This window comes from Coregonus lavaretus, assembly GCF_964263955.1.
Source record: "Coregonus lavaretus genome assembly, contig: HAP1_SCAFFOLD_1002, whole genome shotgun sequence".
NCBI lineage: Eukaryota > Metazoa > Chordata > Actinopteri > Salmoniformes > Salmonidae > Coregonus > Coregonus lavaretus.
In genome coordinates this window covers 87,235-109,932 of record NW_028166793.1, presented here as the reverse complement: position 1 = coordinate 109,932, position 22,698 = coordinate 87,235, and the positions used below count along the sequence as shown (strand labels likewise).

The window sequence follows — 22,698 nt, the reverse complement described above, 5'->3', positions numbered from 1 at the left end:
ACTATAATATGTACTGTATTGATGTACCGTGTGTTTGAACTATAATATGTACTGTATTGATGTACCGTGTGTTTGAACTATAATATGTACTGTATTGATGTACCGTGTGTTTGAACTATAATATGTACTGTATTGATGTACCGTGTGTTTGAACTATAATATGTACTGTATTGATGTACCGTGTGTTTGAACTATAATATGTACTGTATTGATGTACATTGTGTTTGAACTATAATATGTACTGTATTGATGTACCGTGTGTTTGAACTATAATATGTACTGTATTGATGTACCGTGTGTTTGAACTATAATATGTACTGTATTGATGTACGTTGTGTTTGAACTATAATATGTACTGTATTAATGTACTGTGTGTTTGAACTATAATATGTACTGTATTGATGTACCTTGTGTTTGAACTATAATATGTATTGTATTGATTTACCTTGTGTTTGAACTATAATATGTACTGTATTGATGTACCTTGTGTTTGAACTATAATATGTACTGTATTGATGTACCTTGTGTTTGAACTATAATATGTACTGTATTGATGTACCTTGTGTTTGAACTATAATATGTACTGTATTGATGTACCTTGTGTTTGAACTATAATATGTACTGTATTGATGTACCTTGTGTTTGAACTATAATATGTACTGTATTGATGTACCTTGTGTTTGAACTATAATATGTATTGTATTGATTTACCTTGTGTTTGAACTATAATATGTACTGTATTGATGTACCTTGTGTTTGAACTATAATATGTACTGTATTGATGTACCTTGTGTTTGAACTATAATATGTATTGTATTGATTTACCTTGTGTTTGAACTATAATATGTACTGTATTGATGTACCTTGTGTTTGAACTATAATATGTACTGTATTGATGTACCTTGTGTTTGAACTATAATATGTATTGTATTGATTTACCTTGTGTTTGAACTATAATATGTACTGTATTGATGTACCTTGTGTTTGATCTATAATATGTACTGTATTGATGTACCTTGTGTTTGAACTATAATATGTATTGTATTGATTTACCTTGTGTTTGAACTATAATATGTACTGTATTGATGTACCTTGTGTTTGAACTATAATATGTACTGTATTGATGTACCGTGTGTTTGAACTATAATATGTACTGTATTGATGTACCTTGTGTTTGAACTATAATATGTATTGTATTGATGTATCTTGTGTTTGAACTATAATATGTACTGTATTGATGTACCGTGTGTTTGAACTATAATGTGTACTGTATTGATGTACGTTGTGTTTGAACTATAATATGTACTGTATTGATGTACGATGTGTTTGAACTATAATATGTACTGTATTGATGTACCTTGTGTTTGAACTATAATATGTACTGTATTGATGTACCTTGTGTTTGAACTATAATATGTACTGTATTGATGTACCTTGTGTTTGAACTATAATATGTACTGTATTGATGTACCTTGTGTTTGAACTATAATATGTATTGTATTGATTTACCTTGTGTTTGAACTATAATATGTACTGTATTGATGTACCTTGTGTTTGAACTATAATATGTACTGTATTGATGTACCTTGTGTTTGAACTATAATATGTACTGTATTGATGTACCTTGTGTTTGAACTATAATATGTATTGTATTGATTTACCTTGTGTTTGAACTATAATATGTACTGTATTGATGTACCGTGTGTTTGAACTATAATATGTACTGTATTGATGTACCGTGTGTTTGAACTATAATATGTACTGTATTGATGTACCTTGTGTTTGAACTATAATATGTATTGTATTGATGTATCTTGTGTTTGAACTATAATATGTACTGTATTGATGTACCGTGTGTTTGAACTATAATGTGTACTGTATTGATGTACGTTGTGTTTGAACTATAATATGTACTGTATTGATGTACGATGTGTTTGAACTATAATATGTACTGTATTGATGTACGTTGTGTTTGAACTATAATATGTACTGTATTGATATACCTTGTGTTTGAACTTGTTGGAGTTCTTGTGCTCCTTCTTGTTGAGGTCTATGAAGTAGTTAGTGATGCAGACCTTGGCTCTGCAGTCCATGTCCCAGTTGATCTTGAAGGAGTCACAAGTGATGTTGTTGATCTTGATGTTCTGAGGAACAGGAAGCTCCTCCATTTCCGCGATGCTGCCGTCCTGAGAGTTGTTTCCTGTCAACACAGGAAGTAGACAACAGACTCAACAATGAGTCAAAATATAGTAAATTAAGCATTAAAGGCATTAGAGATAGAGAGATGGAGACAAGATCAATATGCAATACATTTGTTACCATAGCAATGCCTCTGTTCCATGCAGTGTAATGGTATGGGGTATAGCGCACTGTAAGTGGTATGTAGTAACAGAATGGTATGGGGTACAGCCCCAAAGGAAAGGAGCCCTAGCCTGTAGTTAATATCAGCCCTAAGGGAAAGGAGACCTAGCCTGTAGTTAATATCAGCCCTAAGGGAAAGGAGACCTAGCCTGTAGTTAATATCAGCCCTAAGGGAAAGGAGACCTAGCCTGTAGTTAATATCAGCCCTAAGGGAAAGGAGACCTAGCCTGTAGTTAATATCAGCCCCAAAGGAAAGGAGCCCTAGCCTGTAGTTAATATCAGCCCTAAGGGAAAGGAGACCTAGCCTGTAGTTAATATCAGCCCTAAGGGAAAGGAGACCTAGCCTGTAGTTAATATCAGCCCCAAAGGAAAGGAGACCTAGCCTGTAGTTAATATCAGCCCTAAGGGAAAGGAGACCTAGCCTGTAGTTAATATCAGCCCTAAAGGAAAGGAGACCTAGCCTGTAGTTAATATCAGCCCTAAAGGAAAGGAGACCTAGCCTGTAGTTACTATCAGCCCTAAGGGAAAGGAGACCTAGCCTGTAGTTAATATCAGCCCTAAGGGAAAGGAGACCTAGCCTGTAGTTAATATCAGCCCTAAAGGAAAGGAGACCTAGCCTGTAGTTAATATCAGCCCTAAGGGAAAGGAGACCTAGCCTGTAGTTAATATCAGCCCTAAAGGAAAGGAGACCTAGCCTGTAGTTAATATCAGCCCTAAAGGAAAGGAGACCTAGCCTGTAGTTAATATCAGCCCCAAAGGAAAGGAGACCTAGCCTGTAGTTAATATCAGCCCTAAGGGAAAGGAGACCTAGCCTGTAGTTAATATCAGCCCTAAGGGAAAGGAGACCTAGCCTGTAGTTAATATCAGCCCTAAGGGAAAGGAGACCTAGCCTGTAGTTAATATCAGCCCCAAAGGAAAGGAGACCTAGCCTGTAGTTAATATCAGCCCTAAGGGAAAGGAGACCTAGCCTGTAGTTAATATCAGCCCTAAAGGAAAGGAGACCTAGCCTGTAGTTAATATCAGCCCTAAGGGAAAGGAGACCTAGCCTGTAGTTAATATCAGCCCTAAGGGAAAGGAGACCTAGCCTGTAGTTAATATCAGCCCCAAAGGAAAGGAGACCTAGCCTGTAGTTAATATCAGCCCTAAAGGAAAGGAGACCTAGCCTGTAGTTAATATCAGCCCTAAGGGAAAGGAGACCTAGCCTGTAGTTAATATCAGCCCTAAGGGAAAGGAGACCTAGCCTGTAGTTAATATCAGCCCTAAGGGAAAGGAGACCTAGCCTGTAGTTAATATCAGCCCCAAGGGAAAGGAGACCTAGCCTGTAGTTAATATCAGCCCTAAGGGAAAGGAGACCTAGCCTGTAGTTAATATCAGCCCCAAAGGAAAGGAGACCTAGCCTGTAGTTAATATCAGCCCTAAAGGAAAGGAGACCTAGCCTGTAGTTAATATCAGCCCTAAAGGAAAGGAGACCTAGCCTGTAGTTAATATCAGCCCCAAGGGAAAGGAGACCTAGCCTGTAGTTAATATCAGCCCCAAGGGAAAGGAGACCTAGCCTGTAGTTAATATCAGCCCTAAGGGAAAGGAGACCTAGCCTGTAGTTAATATCAGCCCCAAGGGAAAGGAGACCTAGCCTGTAGTTAATATCAGTCCCTCAGCCCCAAAGGAAGGCCCTGCTGAAAAGTGAGTCTGCCTCCCACCTGTATCCCCGTGATGATGTCACCAGACGGTTTAAATTGTTGGCTTTGTTCTTTTTCGAACCAGACACTTCTATCCTTTTCAGTCATTTAGCAGACGCTCTTATCCAGAGCAACTTACAGTTAGTGAGTGCATACATTTTCATACTGCCCCACCGTGGGAAACGAACCCACAACCCTGGCTTTGCAAGCGCCATGCTCTACCAACTGAGCTACAGGGGACTATCCTTGCAGGGGAGCATGCCTTGTACCCAGCACAGTGACTATTCATTATACTAGCTCTGAGATTTCTGCCCCGGTGGCTTCAGGCCTACACCTCCTGGTGCAGCTCCGGTGTCTGTTTCCATGGTGCTGAACAGCGCCAGCATCAAGCTGTTCAAACAGACAGCTCGGTGCATTCAACATGTTAATACCTCTCACAAATACAAGTAGTGATGAAGTCAATCTCTCCTCCACTTTGAGCCAGGAGAGATTGACATGCATATTATTAATATTAGCTCTCTGTGTGCATCCAAGGGCCAGGCGTGCTGCCCTGTTTTGAGCCAACTGCAATTTTCCTAAGTCCTTTTTTGTGGCACCTGACCACACGACTGAACAGTAGTCCAGGTGCCTCAAAACTAGGGCCTGTAGGACCTGCCTTGTTGATAGTGTTGTTAAGAAGGCAGAGCAGCGCTTTATTATGGACAGACTTCTCCCCATCCTAGCTACTGTTGTATCAATATGTTTTGACCATGACAGTTTACAATCCAGGGTTACTCCAAGCAGTTTAGTCACCTCAACTTGCTCAATTTCCACATTATTCATTACAATATTTAGTTGAGGTTTATGGTTTAGTGATTGATTTGTCCCAAATACAAAGCTTTTAGTTTTATAAATATTTAGGACTAACTTATTCCTTGCCACCCATTCCGAAACTAACTGCAGCTCTTTTTTTTTTTATTATAATTTTTTATTTTTATGGATCAGCTTAATATTGCAGATAGATTGTATCTTCTATCAATGTAATTGTCTGCATCACTTCCAATCCCCCATGTTTTTTATATATATACTCCCCTTTATTACTTTTCAACCCCACCATCCTTTCCCTACTTGGAGTAAATTAGTGAACAACAACGCCCAGGCCTCTACTTCCGGTCTGTACTTACTATCTACACCTTATGGACAAAGTTAATTTTACAATAATCCTATTATATATATATATATATATATACATACACACATATTTTTTTTTTGCTCCTGAACTTCCTCTACTCTCAACCTCTCCGATCCTTTTCATGATGTCCATCCGGTTTGCTTCTATATGCCATATCTTTCTAACTGTGCTCTTTCCCAAAAGCTCCCAACATACAACCTATATACTTATTATGGACACAGTATGCTTTACATTATTAGCTATCTTTGTTATTATTTGTTGTTATTTGTTATTAGTCCCATCCTTCAACTCTATTCAATACCTCCCATCTATCTCTTAACACCATCCATATTGGATTTCTATTTGCCATATATATTTCAACCGTACTGTGATGTTTTACAAAAGTTCTGAACCTTTCTATTCTCATTGCTTCTACAGATTGTGAATTAAAAATAAACATTTTTGCTAAAAGTATTATAATATTATTTATTGATTGACTATTACTTTTCAGATCACCCAGTAATGCTATCTGCAAGGTTAGCTCCAGGTAAATATTGCAATCCTTTAACCATTCCTGGACCTGTGTCCAAAAACAAGCTACAAATGGACAGAATCAAAACAAATGATCTAACGATTCTGTCTCTTCACAGCAAAATCTGCAGAGCTGGGAAGATTGTATCCCCCATATAAATAACATTCTATTGGTAGCAAGAATTTTATATAATAATTTAAATTGAAAGATTCTAATTTTTGAATCCGGTGCCGTTTTGCGTGTCAGTTCATAAACACTATGCCATGGGATCGGTACGTCAAAGATCTCTTCCCAACTATTTTGCAATCTATATGGGACGGCTGTCAATCCTTTGGTCCTTAAGTGAAACTGATATACTTTTTTATTTATCACAGTTTTCCTTAACCAATTATGTTCTTTAATGCAAGGCCGACAGACAAGTTCCTTACTTTCTCCCCCTTCCACTTTCCTCTTCCACTTTTGCGGTAAGGCTGCAATTATTTGGTTGTAATTTTGGGTAGAGCAGACATTTCCATATGTTTTTTTTAGCTCCATGTGCGACATAACTCCACCAGTCCTACCGATGATATCATTTACGAAGATTATACCTTTTTTAAACATTCTGTCAAAAAATAAAGGTTTTTTGTCAATTAGTATATTTGAATTTAACCACAATATTTGTTGCATTATTTGTTCTGTCGTTTCTGGAGGATTAAATTGAAATTGCAACCAACTTTCTATGGCTTGTTTTAGAAATAGGGATATTTGGGAGATGATTTCCTTTTCAAATAACTGCAAATGAGTTGTTGTAATCTGAATAAAGGGAAAAAGGCCTTTCTTGAACATTGGGTGAGACAATCTTACTAATTTGCTTGAGAACCAGTTCGGATTTAAGTATAACTTTTGTATGACTGAAGCTTTTAGTGATAGGTCTAATGCTTTAATATTTAATAATTTCTGTCCTCCGAATTCATATTCATTATATAAATAAGCCCTTTTAATTTTGTCTGGCTTGCCGTTCCAAATAAAATTTAATATTTTTTTCTCATATAATTTAAAAAACTGTTCGCTAGGCGTAGGCAAGACCATAAGCAAATAGGTAAACTGTGATAATACTAAAGAGTTAATCAGGGTGATTTTTCCACAAATTGACAGGTATTTTCCTTTCCATGGTAGTAAGATCTTATCTATTTTTGCTAACTTTCTATTAAAATGTATTGAAGTGAGATCATTTATTTCCTTTGGGATATGTATTCCGAGTATATCCACATCACCATCAGACCATTTTATTGGTAAACTACATGGTAATGTAAAAATTGTATTTTTTAGTGATCCAATACGTAATATAGTACATTTGTCATAATTTGGTTGTAATCCAGAGAGGTTAGAAAATGTATCTAGATCCTCTATGAGGCTGTGGAGGGATTCTAGTTGTGGATTTAAAAGAAAACATGAATCATCAGCGTACAATGACACCTTTGTTTTTAAGCCCTGTATTTCTAATCCTCTGATATTATTATTGGATCTGATTTTAATAGCTAACATCTCGATGGCCACAATAAATAGATATGCCGATAGTGGACAACCTTGTTTCACTCCTCTTGACAGTTTAAAACTTTCTGAGAAATAGACATTATTTACTATTTTACACCTAGGGTTACTATACATGATTTTGACCCATTTTATAAGAGATTCTCCAAAATTGAAATGCTCCAGGCATTTATATATAAACCCCAGTCGTACTTTATCAAATGCCTTTTCAAAGTCTGCTATGAATAGTAGGCCTGGTTTCCCATATTTTCCATAGTGTTCTATTGTTTCCAATACTTGCCTTATATTATCTCCAATGTATCTTCCATGTAAAAAACCTGTCTGATTAGAATGAATAATATCCGACAAGACCTTTTTAATTCTATGCGCTATACATTTTGCTAGGATTTTTGCATCACAACACTGAAGTGTAAGGGGCCTCCAATTTTGTAAATGGACTGGATCTTTATATTTTCCACTTGTATCCTGTTTCAGTAATAATGAGATCAGACCTTCTTCTTGAGTGTCAGATAATCTACCATTTACATAGGAGTGGTTAAAACATGCTAATAACGGTCCTCTTAGTATATCAAAAAAGTTTTGGTATACCTCGACTGGTATGGCATCCAACCCTGGAGTTTTCCCAGACTTAAAGTCTTTAATTGCATCCAGAAGTTCCTCCTCTGTAATTTCACCTTCACATGAGTCTTTCTGTGTGGCTGTTAATTTGACATTATCAATAGAAAAAAAATCTCTACAATTAGCTTCTGTTAGAGGAGATGGAGGCGATTGAAAAGAAAACATATGCTTAAAGTATCTTCCTTCAAAATATCATTTGGTGAATTATGGGTGACTCCGTCAATTGTAACCAGTTTCATTAAGTTCTTTTTGGTAGCATTCCTATGTTGAAGATTAAAAAAGAATTCTGTGGATTTTTCCCCATATTCCATCCAGTTTGCTTTATTTTTATAATATATTACACTTGATCTTTCTTGAATAAGTTTCTCCATTTCTTTTTGTTTTTCCTCTAATTTATTCTGAGTCTCTATGTTACAGTTTTTATTGCCATCTACAGTGGGGAGAACAAGTATTTGATACACTGCCGATTTTGCAGGTTTTCCTACTTACAAAGCATGTAGAGGTCTGTAATTTTTAACATAGGTACACTTCAACTGTGAGAGACGGAATCTAAAACAAAAATCCAGAAAATCACATTGTATGATTTTTAAGTAATTAATTTGCATTTTATTGCATGACATAAGTATTTGATACATCAGAAAAGCAGAACTTAATATTTGGTACAGAAACCTTTGTTTGCAATTACAGAGATCATATGTTTCCTGTAGGTCTTGACCAGGTTTGCACACACTGCAGCAGGGATTTTGGCCCACTCCTCCATACAAACCTTCTCCAGATCCTTCAGGTTTTGGGGCTGTCACTGGGCAATACGGACTTTCAGCTCCCTCCAAAGATTTTCTATTGGGTTCAGGTCTGGAGACTGGCTAGGCCACTCCAGGACCTTGAGATGCTTCTTACGGAGCCACTCCTTAGTTGCCCTGGCTGTGTGTTTCGGGTCGTTGTCATGCTGGAAGACTCAGCCACGACCCATCTTCAATGCTCTTACTGAGGGAAGGAGGTTGTTGGCCAAGATCTCGCGATACATGGCCCCATCCATCCTCCCCTCAATACGGTACAGCCGTCCTGTCCCCTTTGCAGAAAAGCATCCCCAAAGAATGATGTTTTCACATCCATGCTTCACGGTTGGGATGGTGTTCTTGGGGTTGTACTCATCCTTCTTCTTCCTCCAAACACGGCGAGTGGAGTTTAGACCAAAAAGCTCAATTTTTGTCTCATCAGACCACATGACCTTCTCCCATTCCTCCTCTGGATCATCCAGATGGACCTTGCGTGCGCTGCAGGATTTTAATCCATGACGGCGTAGTGTGTTACTAATGGTTTTCTTTGAGACTGTGGTCCCAGCTCTCTTCAGGTCATTGACCAGGTCCTGCCGTGTAGTTCTGGGCTGATCCCTCATCTTCCTCATGATCATTGATGCCCCACAAGGTGAGATCTTGCATGGAGCCCCAGACCGAGGGTGATTGACCGTCATCTTGAACTTTTTCCATTTTCTAATAATTGCGCCAACAGTTGTTGCCTTCTCACCAAGCTGCTTGCCTATTGTTCTGTAGCCCATCCCAGCCTTGTGCAGGTCTACAATTTTATCCCTGATGTCCTTACACAGCTCTCTGGTCTTGGCCATTGTGGAGAGGTTGGAGTCTGTTTGATTGAGTGTGTGGACAGGTGTCTTTTATACAGGTAACGAGTTCAAACAGGTGCAGTTAATACAGGTAATGAGTGGAGAACAGGAGGGCTTCTTAAAGAAAAACTAACAGGTCTGTGAGAGCCGGAATTCTTACTGGTTGGTAGGTGATCAAATACTTATGTCATGCAATAAAATGCAAATTAATTACTTAAAAATCATACAATGTGATTTTCTGGATTTTTGTTTTAGATTCCGTCTCTCACAGTTGAAGTGTACCTATGATAACAATTACAGACCTCTACATGCTTTGTAAGTAGGAAAACATGCAAAATCGGCAGTGTATCAAATACTTGTTCTCCCCACTGTATCTGTTCTGTTAGACTTTCTATTTCCTTTCTTAGTATAAACTCTTTTGACCTAAATTGCTTTTGTTTTCGAGATGAGTACTGAATTGCATGGCCTCTAAAGGCACATTTAAAGGTGTCCCATACAATAAGGGGATTCGCTGTACCTATGTTATGTTGGAAAAAGTCAGTTATAAATTCCTTTGTTCTAATTTATAAATAAATTATCATCCAATAGGCTTTGATTAAATTTCCAATATCCTCGCCCACGTGGAAATTCAGTAAGAGTAATGTATATGCCTATTATATGATGGTCTGACCGCATTCTGTCCCCTATCAACACTTTTTTTTACTTTTGGTGCCAACGAAAATGAGATAAGAAAGAAGTCAAGACGACTAGCTTGATTCAGTCTCCGCCATGTATATCTCACTAGATCAGTATATTTAAGCCTCCATATATCTACTAGTTCTAATGTATCCATGACATTCACAATTTCCTTAAGAGCATGTGGGTGATTGTTTGTGGTGTGATTTCCTTTACGGTCCATTGAGGTATTTAAAACAGTATTATAATCCCCCACCATAATAATATTGTCTTGAGTTGCTTGCAGGCTTGATAATTTATTATATATATTGTCAAAGAATTGTGGATCATCATTATTTGGTCCGTAAAGGTTAATGAGCCATATCTGTTTATGGTCCAATAACATATTTAAAGTAATCCATCTACCTTGCGTATCTATTTGGACAATTTGCACATTCGGATCGAAATTACTATTAATTAATATCATCACCCCTTTTGAATTTCTTTGCCCATGGGAGAAGTATATTTCCCCCCCCCCCATCTTTTTTCCACGCTACTTCATCTCGAATTGTTGAATGAGTTTCCTGTATACAATAGATATTATATTCCTTCTCTTTGAGCCATGTAAATATTGTTCTTCTTTTGTTATTATCAGCTAAGCCATTACAATTATAACTGGCTATACTTATTTCACCATACACCATAATGAGATACAAGTTTCAAGTCTATTTATCATTATATATGTTTGTAAATTTACCAATAAAAAATATCGTAATGATTGAGTGTCCATATAGCTGTACCGTGATATTTTCATTGCTACGGAGTAACCCTTCAATTGTTCTCCACTAATTCCCCCGCTAAAGCCCCCCCCCCCCCATCCCAAGTTGAGCCGTCATCCCAGTGATCAGCATCCCACCCACGTCCCTCCGGAACCATAAGGCCCCGAGAGGCCAGGACCCATCCATCGAAAACAGCACACAGTGCCACCCACAAAACAGAAGCAGATTAACCGCCAAAAGCATTTCCAATGCTTTCACCTCTCTATATATATATCTATATAACTATTTTTTTTAAATTATGCATATCATATTTTCCATCATTATCAATTAATATGCGTAATAATGTCGGCAGTTCACGCGTAGGATTCTAACATATAACCCGGATTGCCATTGTATTACATTTAATTCATTGACAAGCAATTATTATCCTAGCAAATAATTCCCGTGGTCCATCCCATACCCCCCCCTCCCCCCCAACAGATGCCAGACAAGCATACACGCACATACTCACATACTCAACCCCTCCTCCACAATCCACCATAAAATCAGATACTCAACGGCTGTTATATCCCAGAGCCCAACTCGAGAAATAACTTGATTTACGAGTGCACATACAGTTAAAGCTGATTGAGAAAGCATGCAGATTGAGCAGAAATTGATAACAATGTGAGATTTGATTAATCTACTTAATCTATGTCAAGTCCTAGGTGATGGAGATCTGAGACACAAACACTCTGATCCCCTGTTGTAACCATTTTCCCAAGCATCTCCATGCGGTCAGACCTTTGATTATTTTGTGCCACCTGGGCCACAATGATAAACCCCCTCTCTGATTGTCCGAGTGTGACCCCCTCCCCATGGGTTACTGCAGCCAGTGTAGCCAGCACTGCCACTACCTGGGTGGGCGTACCCCACCGGAATCCCCACCGGCTAGGTAAAAGGTTGTCAAGGTTCTCATTAGCAGCTTTGAGAATTTCCTTGTATATTATGCTCTCCCATCAGGGGGCTCTGGCTTTGTAGGACCAACCCTGCCAGGCAGGCTCAGAATCTTGAGGGGGCGGTGCTGCTCAAGTAGGTCTCTGACCGCATTTATTTCTCTGTTTAGGCTGCATATTCACAGCAGGTCCATAAAATAGATGGGAACTTCTCTTTGGTGTATGGGTCGCTCAGGTGGGTGTCCAGGTTATAGGGTTAGGGATCTTTCCATCATGATAGGACAATGAAAAATTAGATTAGATGTATACTATATTTAAAAACGTTAACTCTTTGTTAAGTGTTGCAGTAATTTCAATCGCTAGTGTTGAGTCATCTGCACATTTTCTAGTAAGCTTAGATTGAAGATATGGCAAATAGGAGTGGCAATATCGTCCACTATTGTCCTCAGGAATTTTCCATCCAAGTTGATAGACAACAATAATTTGTTCACCTCTTCCACACTCACTTTACGGAATTCAAAATGACAATGCTTGTCTTTCATAATTTGGTCAGATAAACTTGGATGTGTAGTGTCAGCGTTTCTTGCTGGCATGAGATAATTTCCTTTAAGGTGCTCCAAAGCTTTTTACATAATTCTTTATGTAATTTATCTTTGTTTCATAGTGTAGTTTCTTCTTCTTTTTATTCAGTTTAGTCACATGATTTCTCAATTTGCAGTACGTTTGCCAATCGGTTGTACAGCCAAACCTTACAATTTTTCAATTCCTCATCAATCCACAGGGTTTTTACAGTCATTTTCTTAATGGGTGCATGCTTATTAGTAACTGGAATAATTTCATAAATGTGTCAAGTGCAGCGTCTGTTTGCTTCTCATTACACACCACGGACCAACAAATATTATTTACATCAACAACATAGGAATCACTACAAAACTTATTATACACTATATTAGGCCCAGCCTTTGGAACTTTGGTTTTCCTAGATATGGCTACGATATTGTGATCACTACATCCAATGGATCTGGATACTGCTTTCAAACACATTTCTGCAGCATTAGTAAAGATGTGATCAATACATGTTGATGAGAACTTGTCCTCAACTGGCTTACCTGGTTAAATAAAGGTGAAATAAAATAAATAAAAATTATTTCATTCCTGTGCTGTTTGTAAATACCCTGGTAAATTGACTGATAACCTGAACCAGGTTGCAGGCACTGGTTAAAGTTTGAAACTTTTTATTGAGTGGGCAGCTTGATGAAAACCAGTCAGTATTTAAATCACCCAGAAAATATACCTCTCTGTTGATATCACATACATTATCAAGCATTTCACACATCTAGTCCAAATACTGACTTTTAGCACTTGGTGGTCTATAGCAGCTTCCCACCAGAATGGGCTTTAGGTGAGGCAGATGAACCTGTAGCCATATTACTTCAACAGTATTTAACATGAGATCCTCTCTAATCTTTACTGGAATGTGGTTCTGAATATAAACAGCAACACCTCCACCACTGGCATTTCTGTATTATCTGTAGATCTTATAACCATGTATTACTACCACTGTATCATCAAAGGTATTGTCTAAGTGGGTTTCAGAGATAGTCAGAATATGAATGTTATCTGTTAGTAGCAAATTATTGATTTCATGAACCTTGTTTCTTAAGCTACATATGTTAACTTGGGCTATTTCTAGCACTTTTCTGGGATGCTTGATTGTTTTTCTTGCTTTACTAGGAAGCTTAGCAGAGGTAGACATGCTCAAGTTATTTATGCTAGTGCAGGGTGAGCTGCACACAGTGGACTTCCTACTAGGGCACACCACCTCAGTGCTAACAGTATAACTCTGGTTCATAGGCATATGAATACTGCATACAATAGTTGTAGGATCAGCAGAGGCATGTAAGACGGACATAAATTAGGTTACTTACATTGTGTCTTCCAGCGCCCCTGGCATAATATACATTTGCTGAAGCATTAAGACGACTCAATGACACAATAGTAGGGATTAAATGAGCTGGGCTTGGGTCATTGATAAGTCATTGTCTCAACGCAGCCTTATAATGCTGTGAAAGGATCCATGAACCCAAATGATTTTGGTGGATCCATTCCCCTTATAATACGAGCTTTGTTTCCAGAAGGTATCAAAATGGTCAATAAATGTTACACCCACAGAGCTGCAATAGTCTCGTAGCCAGTTATGGAGGGATAAAAGTCTGCTGATCCGTTCAATGCCACGATTTAGGGAGGGCAGAGGGCCAGATATTATGGGGCGTTTGTTGGTGTCAAGTAATGACCCAATCAGTTCTTTAAAATCCATCTTCAGCTGTTCTGAACTGCCCTTCATAATGTCATTGAATCCCACATGAACTATGATAGACTCAATTTCCTGATGAGGCACTCAGATCACCTTGACTACCAGTATCAATCAGCTAATGAGAATATGGTCGACCAATACAGGCTACACACCGCTCCTTCAAGCCATGACCCTGCCGCCCTCCGGGGTCCGGTCCTTACCTTCCCTGTCACTCAGCTGTATCAAATCCAGGCTCAGGTTCTTCATCATGTCGTGGCAGCGGCTGACAGGGCTGCTGGTGCTTTCTTCCACACACGGCACCTCCATGGTCAAGCCTTTACAACGTCTCCTACTGGGATAATGTTGTCTCTTCGTGGTGCAGGACTGATCTACACCTTCACTACACAGTCCAGTCACTCACTGTGCTCAGTGCTCCCCTCCCCTCCTCTCCTCTCCTTCTCTTCCCTTAACCCCTCCCCTCCTCCTCTGATCCCCTGCCCTCCTCTCCTCTTCCCTTACCCCCTCCCTTCCTCCTCTCCTCTCCTCTCCTCCCCCCTCCCCTGCTCCTCTGATCCCCTCCCCTCCCCTACTCCTTTCCTCTCGGGTCCCCTAGCAGCTTCAGCACAGTGGCATGGCACGGCACGGCACTACTTGGATAAACGGTCCCCGCCGAAGCACAGTGGATAAACGGATGGAAATTGAGAAAAAGGAGGGAACATGACGTTATCTATTAGACATGTTATGGAATTATTTCATGAGTTACTGATGTAGCAGGCCAGCCACACGTGTTTATTCAGCCTCAGGGCAGAGAACATAGAGCAGGGATTAGCAGTAAAAATGAATTAAATGATGGTTGACGTAACCAGATTACTCTGCTGCGCCGTGTGTCGCTCTGACCTCTGTCGCCTTTCATCACATTCATCTCTATTTTCATTACAAATAAATGACAACGCCAAAAAAATACTTCATTTGAAATGTGACAATATGCAGGCTGCAGACACTACTGTTACCTCTGGTGGCACACCTCCACTCAGTACTGGTACTTCCTGTATATAGCCATGTTATTACCTGGTACCCCTGCACATCCACTCAGTACTGGTACTTCCTGTATATAGCCATGTTATTACCTGGTACCCCTGCACATCCACTCAGTACTGGTACTTCCTGTATATAGCCATGTTATTACCTGGTACCCCTGCACATTGACTCAGTACTGGTACTTCCTGTATATAGTCATGTTATTACCTGGTACCCCTGCACATCCACTCAGTACTGGTACTCCCTGTATATAGCCATGTTATTACCTGGTACCCCTGCACATCCACTCAGTACTGGTACTTCCTGTATATAGCCATGTTATTACCTGGTACCCCTGCACATCCACTCAGTACTGGTACTTCCTGTATATAGCCATGTTATTACCTGGTACCCCTGCACCTCCACTCAGTACTGGTACTCCCTGTATATAGCCATGTTATTACCTGGTACCCCTGCACATCCACTCAGTACTGGTACTCCCTGTATATAGCCATGTTATTACCTGGTACCCCTGCACATCCACTCAGTACTGGTACTTCCTGTATATAGCCATGTTATTACCTGGTACCCCTGCACATCCACTCAGTACTGGTACTTCCTGTATATAGCCATGTTATTACCTGGTACCACTGCACATCAACTCAGTACTGGTACTTCCTGTATATAGCCATGTTATTACCTGGTACCCCTGCACCTCCACTCAGTACTGGTACTCCCTGTATATAGCCATGTTATTACCTGGTACCCCTGCACATCCACTCAGTACTGGTACTCCCTGTATATAGCCATGTTATTACCTGGTACCCCTGCACATCCACTCAGTACTGGTACTTCCTGTATATAGCCATGCTATTACCTGGTACCCCTGCACATCCACTCAGTACTGGTACTCCCTGTATATAGCCATGTTATTACCTGGTACCCCTGCACATCCACTCAGTACTGGTACTCCCTGTATATAGCCATGTTATTACCTGGTACCCCTGCACATCCACTCAGTACTGGTACTTCCTGTATATAGCCATGCTATTACCTGGTACCCCTGCACATCCACTCAGTAATGGTACTCCCTGTATATAGCCATGTTATTACCTGGTACCCCTGCACATCCACTCAGTACTGGTACTTCCTGTATATAGTCATGTTATTACCTGGTACCCCTGCACATGGACTCAGTACTGGTACTTCCTGTATATAGCCATGTTATTACCTGGTACCCCTGCACATCCACTCAGTACTGGTACTTCCTGTATATAGCCATGTTATTACCTGGTACCCCTGCACATGGACTCAGTACTGGTACTTCCTGTATATAGTCATGTTATTACCTGGTACCCCTGCACATGGACTCAGTACTGGTACTTCCTGTATATAGCCATGTTATTACCTGGTACCCCTGCACATCCACTCAGTACTGGTACTCCCTGTATATAGCCATGTTATTACCTGGTACCCCTGCACATGGACTCAGTACTGGTACTTCCTGTATATAGCCATGTTATTACCTGGTACCCCTGCACATCCACTCAGTACTGGTACTTCCTGTATATAGCCATGTTATTACCTGGTACCCCTGCACATCCACTCAGTACTGGTACTTCCTGTATATAGCCATGTTATTACCTGGTACTCCTGACTCAGTACTGGTACTCCCTGTATATAGCCATGTTATTACCTGGTACCCCTGCACATCCACTCAGTACTGGTACTCCCTGTATATAGCCATGTTATTACCTGGTACCCCTGCACCTCCACTCAGTACTGGTACTTCCTGTATATAGCCATGTTATTACCTGGTACCCCTGCACATCCACTCAGTACTGGTACTTCCTGTATATAGCCATGTTATTACCTGGTACCCCTGCACATCCACTCAGTACTGGTACTTCCTGTATATAGCCATGTTATTACCTGGTACCCCTGCACATCCACTCAGTACTGGTACTCCCTGTATATAGCCATGTTATTACCTGGTACCCCTGCACATTGACTCAGTACTGGTACTTCCTGTATATAGCCATGTTATTACCTGGTACCCCTGCACATCCACTCAGTACTGGTACTCCTGTATATAGCCATGTTATTACCTGGTACCCCTGCCCATCCACCCAGTTGGGGGGCGTGTTAAGCGCAAGTGCTGGTTAAGTGTATTTGTTTTCGATTTGAGGAGGATTATATAAGATACTGTTTGAAGAGGTACGGTTTCAGATGTTTTCTTAACAAAGACAAAATAGTGCCAACAGAGTTAAAAAATGTTTTCTTCACTGATATAACTTGAAACATAGTCATATCTTTCTTCAGATTTTCCTATTTCATAGAAGAAGTATAATGTGCATTTTGCTGTAACAGAAAATGTCTGTATTTGATTGTGGGTGTAGTGGTGGTGGCACGTTAAGGACCGTGCACAGCACTCCCATATGTAGTGGGCACGCTCCTTATGTGGAAAGGTACACAGTCCCCTGCCGACATGGCGTTCATGTTTATTGCACCATGGAATAAACAGGCTAAACTTACCTTCTGCCTCCTCGTTATTGGATTGGACTCTCACTATGTCACAGACTTAATAGATTTCACCATAGACATATTCATGCCCTTCAGACTACGTACTTCATCCTAGAGATATTTTTTTTATTCAAAACACATTTTTAACATTATGTGACCACTTATGAGGAAGTTTCATGTTTATCTCATATGAACATTGGTATGCTGAATTGTTACAATCAACGGGGCATTCCCTTGTTGCACAACGGGGCCATTAGACCCCGCCTTCTGTGAGTTGGCCATTAGACCCCGCCTTCTGTGAGTGGGGCCATTAGACCCCGCCTTCTGTGAGTTGGCCATTAGACCCCGCCTTCTGTGAGTCTGACTATAAATAAGGGGACTTACTAAACAGAAATCAGATCTTCGTGAGGTTTAGGCGAGCCCTTGGAGGTTCAATGATCCATCTCTAGGGCTGTGGCAGTCAGTGAGGTTTAGGCGAGCCCTTGGAGGTTCAATGATCCATCTCTAGGGCTGTGGCAGTCAGTGAGGTTTAGGCGAGCCCTTGAAGGTTCAATGATCCATCTCTAGGGCTGTGGCAGTCAGTGAGGTTTAGGCGAGCCCTTGGAGGTTCAATGATCCATCTCTAGGGCTGTGGCAGTCAGTGAGGTTTAGGCGAGCCCTTGGAGGTTCAATGATCCATCTCTAGGGCTGTGGCAGTCAGTGAGGTTTAGGCGAGCCCTTGGAGGTTCAATGATCCATCTCTAGGGCTGTGGCAGTCAGTGAGGTTTAGGCGAGCCCTTGGAGGTTCAATGATCCATCTCTAGGGCTGTGGCAGTCAGTGAGGTTTAGGCGAGCCCTTGGAGGTTCAATGATCCATCTCTAGGGCTGTGGCAGTCAGTGAGGTTTAGGCGAGCCCTTGGAGGTTCAATGATCCATCTCTAGGGCTGTGGCAGTCAGTGAGGTTTAGGCGAGCCCTTGAAGGTTCAATGATCCATCTCTAGGGCTGTGTCGGTCATGAAACTTTGTCAGCCGGTGATTGTCAAGCAAATAACTGCCGGTCTCACGGTAATTGACCGTTAATTAACATAAACACATTTAGCATCTCCTGGCTTCCACACATAGCCTACAAGCCACTGATGAAGACCTTTGGAACATCTACATTTGAAAAAGTCTAATAAATTCATGTAATATAGCCTACACCATCACAATACATCCATTATTTATTTTAGACAGGTCTAAAGACACATGATATGAAGAAAACGTAGTCTATTTCAGAAGAACAGAATAGCATACTCTGAGTTGTCCTTATGTTAGGTCCTGATCTGGCTATGCCAAATGGCTGTGGGCTACACTAGTTCATTTAGCAGACAAGATTTACTTAGAATTCCGTGGCATTATTTTATATTATTTTATAGGGGCATTTTTATGGTGAAAATGATCTTCCCCAAACTTGAAACTCTGTGCTGCATATGTATGCCAGTTAGGCTCTACACCCGTTGTAAAGCTGATTATTGTGCTTCATTTTAAGAAGTTATTTGGCCACTTTAGTTCCAAACCTTATAGGCCTATGGGCTCGGCTACATGAGGTGGGCGACTATGATTAGAAAAAGCCATGCGTTTCCTGCCTTAGTTCCAAACCTTATAGGCCTATGGGCTCGGCTACATGAGGTGTTTCTATGATTAGAAAAAGCCATGCGTTTCCTGCCTTAGTTCCAAACCTTATAGGCCTATGGGCTAGGCTACATGAGGTGGGCGACTATGATTAGAAAAAGCCATGCGTTTCCTGCCTTAGTTCCAAACCTTATAGGCCTATGGGCTAGGCTACATGAGGTGGGCGACTATGATTAGAAAAAGCCATGCGTTTCCTGCCTTAGTTCCAAACCTTATAGGCCTATGGGCTAGGCTACATGAGGTGGGCGACTATGATTAGAAAAAGCCATGCGTTTCCTGCCTTAGTTCCAAACCTTATAGGACTATGGGCTCGGCTACATGAGGTGGGGACTATGATTAGAAAAAGCCATGCGTTTCCTGCCTTAGTTCCAAACCTTATAGGCCTATGGGCTAGGCTACATGAGGTGGGCCACTATGATTAGAAAAAGCCATGCGTTTCCTGCCTTAGTTCCAAACCTTATAGGCCTATGGGCTCGGCTACATGAGGTGGGCCACTATGATTAGAAAAAGCCATGCGTTTCCTGCCTTAGTTCCAAACCTTATAGGCCTATGGGCTCGGCTACATGAGGTGGGCCACTATGATTAGAAAAAGCCATGCGTTTCCTGCCTTAGTTCCAAACCTTATAGGACTATGGGCTCGGCTACATGAGGTGGGCGACTATGATTAGAAAAAGCCATGCGTTTCCTGCCTTAGTTCCAAACCTTATAGGCCTATGGGCTCGGCTACATGAGGTGGGCGACTATGATTAGAAAAAGCCATGCGTTTCCTGCCTTAGTTCCAAACCTTATAGGCCTATGGGCTCGGCTACATGAGGTGGGCGACTATGATTAGAAAAAGCCATGCGTTTCCTGCCTTAGTTCCAAACCTTATAGGCCTATGGGCTCGGCTACATGAGGTGGGCCACTATGATTAGAAAAAGCCATGCGTTTCCTGCCTTAGTTCCAAACCTTATAGGCCTATGGGCTAGGCTACATGAGGTGGGCCACTATGATTAGAAAAAGCCATGCGTTTCCTGCCTTAGTTCCAAACCTTATAGGCCTATGGGCTGGGCTACATGAGGTGGGCGACTATGATTAGAAAAAGCCATGCGTTTCCTGCCTTAGTTCCAAACCTTATAGGCCTATGGGCTCGGCTACATGAGGTGGGCGACTATGATTAGAAAAAGCCATGCGTTTCCTGCCTTAGTTCCAAACCTTATAGGCCTATGGGCTGGGCTACATGAGGTGGGCGACTATGATTAGAAAAAGCCATGCGTTTCCTGCCTTAGTTCCAAACCTTATAGGCCTATGGGCTCGGCTACATGAGGTGGGCGACTATGATTAGAAAAAGCCATGCGTTTCCTGCCTTAGTTCCAAACCTTATAGGCCTATGGGCTCGGCTACATGAGGTGGGGACTATGATTAGAAAAAGCCATGCGTTTCCTGCCTTAGTTCCAAACCTTATAGGCCTATGGGCTCGGCTACATGAGGTGGGCGACTATGATTAGAAAAAGCCATGCGTTTCCTGCCTTAGTTCCAAACCTTATAGGCCTATGGGCTCGGCTACATGAGGTGGGCCACTATGATTAGAAAAAGCCATGCGTTTCCTGCCTTAGTTCCAAACCTTATAGGCCTATGGGCTCGGCTACATGAGGTGGGCCACTATGATTAGAAAAAGCCATGCGTTTCCTGCCTTAGTTCCAAACCTTATAGGCCTATGGGCTCGGCTACATGAGGTGGGCCACTATGATTAGAAAAAGCCATGCGTTTCCTGCCTTAGTTCCAAACCTTATAGGCCTATGGGCTCGGCTACATGAGGTGGGCCACTATGATTAGAAAAAGCCATGCGTTTCCTGCCTTAGTTCCAAACCTTATAGGACTATGGGCTCGGCTACATGAGGTGGGCCACTATGATTAGAAAAAGCCATGCGTTTCCTGCCTTAGTTCCAAACCTTATAGGCCTATGGGCTCGGCTACATGAGGTGGGCCACTATGATTAGAAAAAGCCATGCGTTTCCTGCCTTAGTTCCAAACCTTATAGGCCTATGGGCTCGGCTACATGAGGTGGGCCACTATGATTAGAAAAAGCCATGCGTTTCCTGCCTTAGTTCCAAACCTTATAGGCCTATGGGCTCGGCTACATGAGGTGGGCCACTATGATTAGAAAAAGCCATGCGTTTCCTGCCTTAGTTCCAAACCTTATAGGCCTATGGGCTCGGCTACATGAGGTGGGCCACTATGATTAGAAAAAGCCATGCGTTTCCTGCCTTAGTTCCAAACCTTATAGGACTATGGGCTCGGCTACATGAGGTGGGCCACTATGATTAGAAAAAGCCATGCGTTTCCTGCCTTAGTTCCAAACCTTATAGGCCTATGGGCTCGGCTACATGAGATGGGCGACTATGATTAGAAAAAGCCATGCGTTTCCTGCCTTAGTTCCAAACCTTATAGGCCTATGGGCTCGGCTACATGAGGTGGGGACTATGATTAGAAAAAGCCATGCGTTTCCTGCCTTAGTTCCAAACCTTATAGGCCTATGGGCTCGGCTACATGAGGTGGGCCACTATGATTAGAAAAAGCCATGCGTTTCCTGCCTTAGTTCCAAACCTTATAGGACTATGGGCTCGGCTACATGAGGTGGGCGACTATGATTAGAAAAAGCCATGCGTTTCCTGCCTTAGTTCCAAACCTTATAGGCCTATGGGCTCGGCTACATGAGGTGGGCGACTATGATTAGAAAAAGCCATGCGTTTCCTGCCTTAGTTCCAAACCTTATAGGCCTATGGGCTCGGCTACATGAGGTGGGCGACTATGATTAGAAAAAGCCATGCGTTTCCTGCCTTAGTTCCAAACCTTATAGGCCTATGGGCTCGGCTACATGAGGTGGGCCACTATGATTAGAAAAAGCCATGGGTTTCCTGCCTTAATTCCAAACCTTATAGGCCTATGGGCTCGGCTACATGAGGTGGGCCACTATGATTAGAAAAAGCCATGCGTTTCCTGCCTTAGTTCCAAACCTTATAGGCCTATGGGCTCGGCTACATGAGGTGGGCGACTATGATTAGAAAAAGCCATGCGTTTCCTTACTGCACACAAGCTGGGCATCATTTAAGTGATAATATATCGTTCACAAGTGACAGGCTAATATTGTCACCATCAGATTATTCTTGATTTAATCTTGTCTTTACATATACTAAATAATATATGTGTGACATTTGTTTTGATTTAGAATGCACCTGTCTCGAAACAAGGGGAAAATAATTAGTAATCTATGCACTTAAAGAACGAATGGAGGACGCTTTTCCCAGTGGTTCATTTTCGTGCCAGCCAGGTAGGCAATACTCCTGTTGTAAAGACAAGCAATGTGCTTAATATTAGGAAAG

General features: G+C 41.2%; 1 protein-coding gene across 1 annotated transcript in view; it reads right to left on the bottom strand.

Annotated features, from left to right (window-relative positions):
- The window catches only part of LOC311114307 (phytanoyl-CoA hydroxylase-interacting protein-like), a gene marked incomplete at both ends in the record, with an annotated part of 37,215 nt that extends 22,742 nt beyond the window's left edge, over positions 1–14,473 (bottom strand). The window contains 2 exons of the mRNA XM_084189571.1: positions 2,004–2,200; positions 14,368–14,473. Coding sequence (XP_084045697.1) covers positions 2,004–2,200; positions 14,368–14,473 — 303 coding nt within the window. The remainder of the gene's footprint in view (positions 1–2,003; positions 2,201–14,367) is intronic.
- Positions 14,474–22,698: the final 8,225 nt, after the last annotated feature.